Below are 11,891 nucleotides of genomic sequence, written 5' to 3'. Positions count from 1 at the left end.
CCCCACCCCCAGCCTGGCCTCTGGGAACACGGATCGGAGCCGCGGTGGACGCTCTAGCTGACCGCTCCCGTCACCATGGACGCTGAAGGTGAAGGGGCTGCCCTGCCCGGTGTCCCTCTCTCTCCCCATCCTGGACAGCTCTGTCCCTCTGCCCTTTCCTGGAAGGCCCCGGCCCCCTCCATCTCTCTATGGACTCTTTTCCCTCCCCTCCCCCTCCAGCCTCCAGGACCCCACCCCCACAAAGGCATCCTCTCCCTGTCCTCTCCCCCTGTTGGGACCCCCCCCACCGTTGAGTTGAGGGGTGAAGAGGCCCCGGGCCCAGGAGAGGGAAGGGAGGATCGAGGACAGGGACAGAAGTCGGAGTGTGGCCGGGGCAGCGGTGTGGACTCTGTCCCCTCTCTAGCCGCTGGGTAGAAGCCGAGGCAAAGTCCTGTGGAATCTGCTAGGTGGAATTGGGGTGGGGTGGGGGATGGGGGATCTGCATGGCTGTGACATTACACTTGGAGGGGGGGTCTCAGGACTCCCCCAAGGACAGGCTGGGGCAGGCCTCTGAGCCCCCAGGGCCCCATTTCCTTGAATCTGTAAGCTTTCCATGCATAGGCTCCCGCAGCTCTGTGGCTAAGGTCCAGGGCGCACAGGCTCTTGCCTGAGCCCCCTCAATTTCCACACTGCCCCCTGAGCCTCTCCTCTCTGCCCCTCCACTGCCTTCTCCTGGGCTGGGGTTCTTGCACTAGCCCTTCGGGGCTCGGGTGAACTGGCTCTTGGGGTGTCCGGCAGGACAACAGGCCCCCACCCCTTGCAGGCTCCGGGAGCCGGGGCAAGTCACTTAGAGGGGAGGAGGGCCTGGGCATTGTCCCTCATCTCTGCAGCTCAAGGTGAGCGCGCTACTGCACTACTACTTAATCCACAGCGCCACTTCCTGTTTTCTGGGTGGTTCTTTGGAGATAAGAGTCTCAAGGGCTTTCCTGCCTGGGCTGGCTTTGAACTGTGATCCTCAGATCTCAGCCTCCTGAGTAGCTAGGATGACAGGCGTGAGTCACCGGCACCTGGCTGTCATTTAGCTTTTTTGCTCAAGGCTGGCCCTTTACCACTTGAGCTACACTTCCACTTCTGGTTTGAGTAGAAAAGCCAAGTGAGAGGGGGATGAGGCTCTGAATTCAAGCCACAACACACACACACACACACACACACACACACACACACACACACACACACACATGCACACTTCTGTGCTAATATCCTATTGTGTCGTGAGCAGAGAGAACTCTAGTTCTGGCTTCTCCTTGAGGCCTGCTCAGCCTGACCCTATCCCAAGATTCTTGGTTGCTCTATGCCTTTCCAGTCTACAAGTGCCAGGGCTTTCCTGAGTGACCTGTGGCCCCTCCATTCTCTCTGCAGAGCACCTTCCCCCATCAAATTCCCACAGACGCTCAGGCCAGCTCTTCCCAAGCCCTACCGAGTCCTCTCTTGCCCTCACCCCCTACAGCATCCCATATTCCGAAAGTCTACACATCGGGTTAGCACTTAAGTGATGGGGGTAAGGGGTTTACCCAGAACCTTTTTGGAAGTCATTTTCCTTCTCTAAGGAGAGAAAGGGATCATGCCTAAAATCCTAGCTACTCAGGAAGCTGAGATCTGAAGATTGCTATTCAAAAGCAGCCTTGGTAGAAAAGTCCACAAAAGACTCTGATCTCCAATTGAGCAGCAAAAAGTTAGGAGTAGAGGTGTGGTTCAAGTGATAGAACACCACGGCCTCTAGGCCCTGAGTTCAATTCCCAGTACCAACAAGTACTGAATATACAACAAGCACTGAAAATAGACTTCATTGCCAAATCCAGTGGTGGTGTGGGAGGGTGAAATGGGTCTGTGAATCCTGGAGCAGGTTTGCCAGGGTTTGTGAGCCCAACATCACAATTCCCACCCGTGCGAATGTTGGACAAGTTATTATTCTTATTTTTTTTTATGTATTATTTGTGTATGCCAGTTCCTGAGTTTCAAGTCAGGGCCTGGTGCTGGTTTTGCTTGCTTGCTTTGCTGGTGCTCTACCACTTGAACCACACCTCCAGTCCTGCTTTTCTTGCTGACTATTTGAAAGGAAATAGATGCCACTTTTATTCACATTGTAGTCACTCCGGAGAAAGGGTTAAGAAGGAATTCCCTTGAGATATCAGGGTTACATTCCTCCCCCCTCCCTCTTCCCCCACCAGGATGAAACTACCTTCTCAGAAGTCCAGGGACCTTGAAACCACTTTGAATGGCCAACTCTCTAGAACTAGAATCTGGAGAACTCCCGTGTATCGCTTCTCCCATCCCCCTCCTGCAGCTGCAGAGACACTAACTGGTGTGTTGAAGTGAGCCCCTTTGGGGAACAGCTGCTAATCAGGAAAGCCTGGATATTCAAAGCTACTCACAGAAATCCCTTTTGTTGGAAATTCAAGAGCCAGGGGGCTGAGGGGGGGTGGGGGGGTGGAGAGGGCTAAGGAAACACCAGATGTGTTTATTTACTTTCTACTAGTGGAAAGTGCCTCAGCTCAAGGCAATCAGGACAGCGGATCTCCCTGAAGTGGGTGCCAGGAAAACCCTGGGGTCCACACAGACACAGCTGGGTGTTCTACATAGCCCAGCTGTGGAGAGGAAAGGCCTCGGTCCCCGTTTATCTTATTTTCTGGCTGATCAGTTTCTAGCTCTATCCTTTAGATCATTTCTTTTACATGCCTGGGTTTTTTTTTTTAATCTAGAAATACAAATCTTAAGTAGCTTGAAGGATTGTGGGTAGAATTTCTAGCAATATATGGAAAATGTCTGGTACTTGGAAGCTATTGTTCTCCTTGATGCTCAGAAGCTCAGGCTTTGCTACAAATTTGATTGATTGATTGATTGATTGATTGATTGATGGCTTTTTTTTTTCTAGTCCTGGGGCTTGAACTCAGGGCCTGAGTATTGTCCCTGAGCCTCTTTGTGCTCAAGATTAGTGTTTTATCAATGGAGCCACAGAGCCACTTCTGGCTTTTTCTGAGTAGTTTATTGGAGATAAGAGTCTTCACAGACTTTCCTGCCAGGTCTTACAACCTCTAGCCTCAGATCTTACTCTCCTGAGTAGTTAGGGGTACAGATGTGAGCCACCAGCGCCTGGCCACATTCTAGAAGGATTTTTTTTTTTTTTGGTCTGTATGTGCTAATTCTGGGGCTTGAACTCAGGGCCTGGGCATTGTCTCTGAGCTTTTTGCTCAAAGGCTAGAGCTCTACCACTTGAATCACAGCTCTACTTCTGGCTTTTTGGTGATTAATCAGAGATAAGAGTCTCCCGAACTTTCCTGCCTGGTCTGGCTTTGAACCTTGATCTTCAGATCTCAGCCTCCTGAGTAGCTCGGATTACAGGTGGGAGCCACTGGCGCCCTATTCATGAGCATTGTTTTTTGACCTTCATGTGTCAAAGTTACAGAGTACAATGGGGCATGACTTAGAACCTGGAAACCGGGGAACCCCCCACCCCAAGATTCTACCACAGTCTGCAGTGGACCCCAGCAGCTCAGATCCTGGAAGGTTTCCAGATGCTTCTAAGGCATAGCCCTGTGTGAGGGCCCCACATCTCCAACATCCCTTTCTTCATCATGTTCCTGTGGCTTCGGGCCGCACCACACAGCATCAATACCGTGTGGCCAACACCTCCTGGCTGCTAAGTCCAGTGACCCATTTTTCAGGCTTCCTCCTACTTGTTCTGCCCACACCCTGCTTCTGGAACCCTCTTCTTACCCCACCCCAGACATCCGGCCTGCTTCTTAAGTAGCCACGCTGCTACTTGCCCTTGCCTTACTGACAATTCCCAGAGCCCTCTGTGTAGGCCCCGTGGCCTCATCCACTGCCATCTGCTGTCACTGTCCTGTTACCACCCCCGGGTGGCTCTGATCTCTCTACTCCCCACCCCTGCATCCCTGGATCCTCTCTGTCTGGGCACTGTCCCTAAGTTGTTGTTGTTGTTTTCTTCAAGACTAGCACTCTACCACTTGAATCACAGCCTTACTGGGACAGCTGAGTTCAAGCCCCAGGACTAGCTCACTGGCATGTGCATGTGCGCATATGCATGCGCGCATGTACACACACACACACACACACACACACACACACACACACACACACACACACACACACACAAGCTACAATCACCTTATTCCCTAGCTCCCAGTTCTATGATGGTTTCAGAATCTGCCCACACTCTTCTTTTTTGGTTAGTTCTGGAACTCAGGGTGTGGATGCTGTCCATGAGCTTTTTTGGCTCAAGGCAAGGACTCTGCCACTTTTTATTGTTGTTGTTTTGTCAGTCGTGGGGCCTGAACTCTGGGCCTGAGTGCTGTCCCTTAGCTCTTCAGCTCAAGGCTAGTGCTCTACCATTTGAGCTACGGCACCACTTCTGGCGTTTTCTGTTTATGTGGTGCTGAGGAATCAAACCCAGGGTCTCATGCATGCAAGGCAAGCAAGCACTCTACCACTGAGCCACCTTCCCAGCCCAGCACTCTGCCACTTTAAGCCACAGCTCCACTTATGGTTTCCTAGTGGTTAATTGGAGATAAGAGTCTCAGGGACTTCCCTGCCTGGGTTGGGTTTGAACCATGATCCTCAGATCTCAGCCTCCTGAGCAGCTAGGATGACAGGCGTGAGCCACCAGCATCTGGCCTGCCCACACTCTTGAGCTAAGTGGTTTAGCTGTTCTGTCCTGTGGCCTCTTGTGAGTCCTAATCTCAATTCTCTTCCTGCCTGTTGTTTGCCTTTGAGCCCTGAACACTGCTCAGTCAGTCTCCAATGTCTTCTCCCTCCACACCTCTCCCTGGCAAACTCAACCTTCCCTGCTGACACTTAGTCATCTCCTCCTGGCTGCCTCCTTCACACTCCAAAGGCTTCTATCATTAGCAAACACGCCTACTGTGTGCCAGGTGACACCCTGAAGGGCTTTGCAAATATTAGCACCTATATTTTTATAACAACCTGTGAGGTCATGATCTTATTTGCATGTGGGGTGTGTGTGTGTGTGCATGCGCACGTGCACAGTAGAGCTTGAACTCAGGGCCTGGGTTATGTTGCTTAGTTTTCTCCACTCAAGGCTGGTGTTCTATCCCTTGTGCCGTAGATCCGCTTCTGGCTTTTGGGTGGTTTATTGGAGATAAGTCTCTCAGACTTTCCTGTTCAGGCTGGCTTTGAAGCATGACTCTCAGATCTCAGCCTCCTGAGTAGCTAGGATTATAGGCATGAGCCACTGGTGCCTGGCTCAAATTTACTTTTTTTTTTCTTTCAGTACTAGGGTTTGTACCCAGAGCTTTGAGCATGCCAGGCAGGTGTTCTACTACTGAGCCATGCTTCCATCCCGATCTATTTGCATATTTTTAATTCTTTTTTTTTTTTGTGGTACTGGAGATTAAAGTTGGGGCTCATGATTTCTAGGCAGATGCTCTACCACTAACTCATGCTTCCAGCTCTGGTTTTTGCTGGTTAGTTTTTTTTTGGGGGGGGAGGAGTTCATGGGGCTTGAACTCAGGGCCTGGGTGCTGTCCCTGAGCTTTTGTGCTCAAAGCTAGTGCTCTGGCGTTTTGAACCATAGTTCCACTTTCAGTTTTCTAGTGGTTAATTGGAGATAAGAGTCTCACAGACTTTCCTGCTCAGGCTGGCTTTGAATCGTGATCCTCAGATCTCAGCCTCCTGAGTAGCTAGGATTACAGGTGTGAGTCACTGGTGCCAGGTGCTTGTTAGATTTTTGTTTTTGTTTTTTTTTGTTTTTTTTTTTGGGTGGGTCATGGGACTTGAACTCTGGGCCTGGGCACTGTCTCTCAGTGCTTCAGCTGAAGGCGAGAGCTCTACCAGTTGAGCCACAGCGCCACTTCTGTTCTCTGGTGGTTTATTGGACATAAGAGTCTCCTGGCCTTTCCTGCCTAAGCTGGATTTGAACCATGATCCTCAGATCTCAGCCTCCTGAGGAGCTAGGATTACAGGCGTGAGCCACAGGAGCCTGGTGTGCTTGTTAGTTTTTGAAACAGGGTTTCACTTCCTGCCCAGATATGCACCTGGACCAAGATATGCCTAGTCTAGCTTTCCTGAATGAGTAGTTACTGAATGACAAGTGCATGTCCATTCTGTTGAGAATGTTGTCTGAATGGAAACATTCAACAGCAGTCTTTGACTCTAGATTCTTGTACTGTGTGTAACCTGGGTGCTGTCCCTTAGCTTTTCACTCAAGGCTGCTACTGTACCACCTGAGCCAGAACTCTACTTCTGGCATTTTGGTAGTTAATTAGAGATAAGAGTCTCCCTAATTTGTCTGCCTGCATTAGCTTCAAGCTGTGATCCTCAGATCTCAGCCTTCTGAGTAGCTAGGATTACAGACATGAGTCACCATCACCAAGATGAGGTTTTTGTACTTAGAATACTATATTTAGGGCAAACAGTTTCTACCATGTCAATTAGTGGCTGGGTCCTTTTTTATTATTGCATAGTAGAATTGCATTGCATAGATAGATTCTCATTTTGTTTGTTTTGCTTCTCCTTAGAATTAAATTTTTTTCATTATTATAAAGGTGATGTACAGAGGGGTTACAGTTACATAAGTCAAGTAAAGAGTACACTTCTCTTCCCCTCCCCTTTTTTTTCCTTTTTCTGCTAGTCCTGGGGCTTGAACTCAGATCCTGGGCACACTCCCTGAGCTTCTTTTTCTCAAGGCTAGCACTCTACCATTGAGCCACCTCTTTTTCTGAGTAGTTTATTGGAGACTTACTTTCCTGCTTGGGCTGGCTTCAAGCCATGATCCTCACATCTCAGCCTCCTGAATAGCTAGGATTACAGACATGAGCCACCAGTGCCTGCCTAAGAGTACATTTCTTTTTGGACAATGCCATCCCTCCCCTTGCTTTCTTCCAGTTTTTCCCTCTAGTCCCCATCTACAAGTTGTATAGTTCATTTTCAACATAGTGTCTAGTGAGTACCACTGGTTGCCTTTGTTCATCCTTTGTTCCCCCCTTTCTGTGTTTTGTTTTTTAAAATCACTGCTTCTAGTTTGAATGGAGGAATTTCAGGGAAGAATATACCTCTCTGCTATTTGTTCCCAGGCCTTTTCCTTAGGTGGGTGGTGTAGGGACCGTCAGCCTGGGCACAGCCAGCTGGGGTTAGGGGAATGTAGATAGATGCTGAAGACTGGCTCAGGGCACGTGGGGTGAGTGATCCCTAAGTGATTGTCTTTGGAGAAGAATGAAACTGGGCATTTCTGTGTGTGTGTATGTGTGTGTTGTCTGTGTGTATGTAAGGGATAGAGAAAGAGAGAGCATGCACACGTGCAGCTGTGAAAACAAATACCCTCACACTGGGTCTAATTTTTCTTCCCTATCCCTGGAAAGCCAAGTGCCTTGGTGGCTGGACTCAAGAGACTGTAAATCTTTCTCTGACCGACAGATGGCGGTGCTGGCCCACATCTGGGTTCCACCACTGTAGTCTACTCAATAGACCAGAAAGGCAAGTCAGCAGGCCACGCAGGACCTTAGATCACCCTGCTCACACCCCTTATTTCTGAAGCCATGTTTCACAGAAGAGGGTGTCAAACCCAGTTTTCCTGTGTCCTTTCCTCCTTGAGTGGCCTCTAGCACTAAAGGCAACCCAGCTGAAACTTAGAAGAGATTTCTAAAGTAGAAACAAAGGCAGAGGGACAGACAAGAGACAGCAAGGTATCTAGTTCTGATCTTATTGCCTATTTGTTGTATGATCTCAGCCAATTTAGTTTACATCTTTAATATACTAAGATGAAAAAGACCCATGTTCATATAGTGCTGGAGGGCTTCCATGTGTATACATAACTAATCTTTGCAGGCAAACGGATAGGAAGAAACAGGGTAGCCTTCATTCAAGTACACACAGGACAGCTGCATGCGTTGTTAGAACATTACATACAGCCAAGTGTAGTAGTGCACAGCTGTAATGCCAGCATTCAGGAGGCTTGAAGCAGAGGATCTTGAGTTCATAGCTACATAGTGAAATCCTGTTTTAAAAGAAAACAAAACCAAAACCCCAAAACAACTTCCAGCTGGGTGCTGGTGGCTCATGCTTATAATAATTCTAGCTATTCAGGAGGCTGAGATCTGAAAGGATCACAGTTCATAGCCAGCCTGGGTGGGAAAGTCCATGAGACTCTCCATCTCCAATTAACTACCAAAAAGCCTAAGTGGAGTTGTGGCTCAAGAGGTAGGGTGGCAGCCAAGACCAGGGAGCAGGAGACCCTGAGTTCAAGTCCCAGTATTGCCACAAAAAAAAAGAAAAAAGAAAAAAAACTAAAAAGAACATGGTGCCAGGCGCTGGTGGCTCACGCCCGTAATCCTAGCTACTCAGGAGGCTGCAATCTGAAGATCCCGGTTCAATGCCAGCCTGGGTAGGAAAGTCCGCAAGACTCTTATCTCCAATGAACCACCAGAAAACCAGAAGTGGCGCTGTGGCTCAAGTGGTAGAGCGCCTGCCTTGAGCTGAAGAGCTGAGGGACAGCACCCAGGCCCAGAGTTCAAGCCCCACAAGAAAAGAGCGTGGTCATGACAGGAAGAAACCCAGGTCTGGCTTTTTTAAAAGATTATGTGATGCTTATTAGAAATGAATCTCACTAGGTTGTCCTGTTATTTCAATTTGTCCCGTGCTCTGAGTCCACACTGGGCCCGGCCTCACCTGTAGGATCTCTCCTCTCTGGTTGGCTAGTTCCCGCCCCGCCCCCTTATTTATCTCTCCTCCCTGATTGGCTAGTCCCCCTCCCCTGGATCCAGCTCTCCTCTCTGATTGGCTAGTGCCCGATGCAACAGGTTGTTACATATTCTGTCTCGCACAGGGTAGGCAGCCGCAGCCCACCAACGTGGCGTCCGTGTTGTTCCCTTGCAGGCCTGGAGCTCCTGCTGCCCCCGACCACCCTGGCCGCCCTGGCGGACAGCTGGCTCCAGGAGGACTGTCCGGGCCTCAACTTCGCAGCTCTGGTGACCGGGGCAGGCCCCGCGCAGGCGGCACTGTGGGCCAAATCCCCCGGGGTCCTGGCCGGACGGCCTTTCTTCGATGCCATCTTTGCCCGGCTCAACTGCCAGGTGTCCTGGCTCCTCCCGGAGGGCTCGAAGCTGGTCCCGGTGGTCAAGGTGGCCGAGGTCCGGGGCCCTGCGCACCGCCTGCTGCTGGGGGAGCGGGTGGCCCTGAACACCCTGGCCCGCTGCAGCGGGGTGGCCAGCGCGGCCGCCTCGGCGGTGGAGGTGGCCCGGGCCGCGGGCTGGGCCGGGCGCGTGGCCGGCACGCGGAAGACCACGCCCGGCTTCCGGCTGGTGGAGAAGTACGGGCTCCTGGTGGGCGGGGCCGCCTCCCACCGCTACGACCTGGGCGGGCTGGTGATGGTGAAGGACAACCACGTGGTGGCCGCCGGCGGGGTGGCCAAGGTGTGTGTCCCGCTGAGCCTCTGCTCTCCTTCGGGTCCGACACTCACTCTGATCACAGCTCTACCAGAGCCGCCCGCCGCTGCGCGGTGATCGTGAATCCCGAGTCGGATGCAAGGTGCCTCCCCCCACAGCCCCTCCTCGCGCGTCACGGAGGGAGGCAGGTGCACTTCACCTGTGTGTTTTTGTGGGCCGGTCCTAGGGCTTGAACTCAGGGCCTGGGCGCTGTACCTTAGCTTTTTCACTCAAGGCTGGTGCACTTGATCCACACCTCCACTTCTGGCTTTTTGCTGGTTAGGTGGACAGTCTCATGGACTTTTCTGCCCAGGTTAGCTTTGAACCTCTCTCCTTAGATCTTATCCTCCTGTCTAGCTAGGATTACAGGAGTGAGCCTAGATGCGCTTTTTTTTTTTTTTTGTCGGCCGTGGGGCTTGAACTCTGGGCCTGGGCGCTGTCCCTCAGCAATTCAGCTCAAGGCGAGCGCCCTACCCCTTGAGCTACAGCAGCACTTCTGTTTTTCTAGTGGTTTACTGGAGATAAGAGTCTTGCAGACTTTCCTACCTGGGCTGGCTTTGAACCGTGATCTTCAGATCTCAGCCCCCCCCCTTAGTAGTTAGGATTACAGGCGTGAGCCACCAGGGCCTGGGTAGACACACTTCTTTTGCCTAGCTACTTTTTTGTTTTGCTGCTTGGTCTGCCAGTTCAAGAGCAAAGAACACAATGTTGGGAACACAATGTCAAGGACTCACTTGAATTTGTGGATTTGTTTTTTTCAGCTGTAGGAATGTGGTCTTTTTTTTTCTTTTCTTTTCTTTCTTTGTTTCTTTCCTCTCTCTCTCTCTCTCTCTCTCTCTCTCTCTCTCTCTCTCTCTCTCTCTCCCTCTCCCCCTCTCTTTCTTTCTCCCTCCCTCTCTCTCTCTCTCTCTCTCTCTCTCTCTCTCTGTGTGCCCTGGGGTTTGAACTTAGGGCCTGGGCACCATCATCTCTGTTTCTCTCTCTCTCTCTCTCTCTCTCTCTCTCTCTCTCTCTCTCTCTCTCTCTCTCTCTCGGCTAGTGCTCTGCCACTTGAGCCACAGCCCACTTCCAGCTCTTTTTTTTTTGGGGGGGGGAAGGGTGGCAGTTTATTGGAGATAAGAGTCTCATGGACTTTCCTGCCTGGGCTGGCTTCAAACATGATCCTCAGACCTAGGTTTCCTGAGTTGTTAGGATTACAGGCATAAGCCACTGGGCACTCAGTTGTAGGAATATATATATATATATATATATATATATTTTTTTTTTTTTTTTTTTTTTGGTCCGGTCTTGGGGCCTGAACTCTGGATGCTGTCCCTCAGCTCTTCAGCTCAAGGCGAGCGCTCTACCACTTGAGCCACAGCGCCACTTCCAGGTTTTTTGTTTTTTGCTTATGTGGTGCTGAGGAATCGAACCCAGGGCCTCATGCATGCAAGGCAAACGCTCTACCACTGAGCCACCTTCCCAGCCCCTGTAGGAATGTTTTTGAAGACCCTTTTATAGTTCTAATAGTCAAGTCAAACTTGAATTCTGGTCTACTGTTTTCAGCCTGCAAAATGGTTTAACCTAATAGAAAGCTCCCCAAAATTTCTCCTCCACCTCCAGTCCCTTCTGTGTCCCAGCTCCTCACCCTTCACCCTCATGGGTTCTAACCCCGCAGGCGGTCCAGGCTGCCCGGCAGGTGACGGACTTCACCCTAAAGATAGAAGTGGAATGCAGCTGCTTGCAGGAGGCCATGCAGGCCGCTGAGGCAGGTGCCGACCTCCTCTTATTGGACAACTTCAAGCCTGAGGTGAGGCCGGATCTGATTGGTGGGGAGGGGTCACGGGGGAGGGGCTCTCATCTCCCCTGAGCTTGTGTCTTGTAGGAACTTCACCCCACAGCTGCCGCGGTGAAGGCCCAGTTCCCAAGTGTGACTGTGGAAGCCAGTGGGGGTGTCACGCTGAGCAACCTCCCCCAGTTCTGCGGGCCCCAGATTGATGTCATCTCTCTGGGGATGCTTACCCAAGCTGCCCCTGCCCTCGATTTCTCCCTCAAGCTGTTTGCCGAAGGGACCACTCCAGTGCCCTACCCCTGTCGATCCTGAAGTCGTGGTTGGCTGGACACATCTTTAGTGTGACCTGCCAAGCCTGACTTCACCTCTGTTCACCTCAGTTTCCTCATCTGTAAAATGGGTCTAATAAACAACCTGATGGGCTTTTTTATGGTAATAACTTTATGGTAATAATTACCCTACACTAAGTGGTCAGTGTTAGAAATGACTAACATGCACTGTTTACTGTGAAGGCAGGGGACCTCTTTATGGTGTTGTACAAGAAGACACGTTACATGAGAGCTGGCATTGTGCAGCAGACTGGATGGCACCTATATGTCATCACTCAGAGATAGCGGCTCTATGTTGAAATGCCCAGGGCAGCTTTGCTTACTTTTTAAAGATGAGGTCTCGTAGACCAGTACCAG

General features: G+C 50.8%; 1 protein-coding gene across 1 annotated transcript; it reads left to right on the top strand.

The window, feature by feature from the left end:
- On the top strand, positions 1 to 11,644 carry LOC138841694 (nicotinate-nucleotide pyrophosphorylase [carboxylating]). The gene is made up of 4 exons (XM_070042471.1): positions 1 to 88; positions 8,887 to 9,422; positions 11,092 to 11,223; positions 11,299 to 11,644. Exons 1-4 carry the CDS (start codon positions 76 to 78, stop codon positions 11,515 to 11,517), a joined length of 900 nt encoding a protein of 299 aa, XP_069898572.1. The 5' UTR covers positions 1 to 75; the 3' UTR covers positions 11,518 to 11,644.
- The last annotated feature ends 247 nt before the right edge of the window (positions 11,645 to 11,891 follow it).

The sequence above is a fragment of the Dipodomys merriami genome, unplaced genomic scaffold (assembly GCF_024711535.1).
Source record: "Dipodomys merriami isolate MVZ:Mamm:240054 unplaced genomic scaffold, mDipMer1.0.p SCAF_328, whole genome shotgun sequence".
NCBI lineage: Eukaryota > Metazoa > Chordata > Mammalia > Rodentia > Heteromyidae > Dipodomys > Dipodomys merriami.
This window is presented reverse-complemented; position numbering and strand designations above follow the sequence as displayed.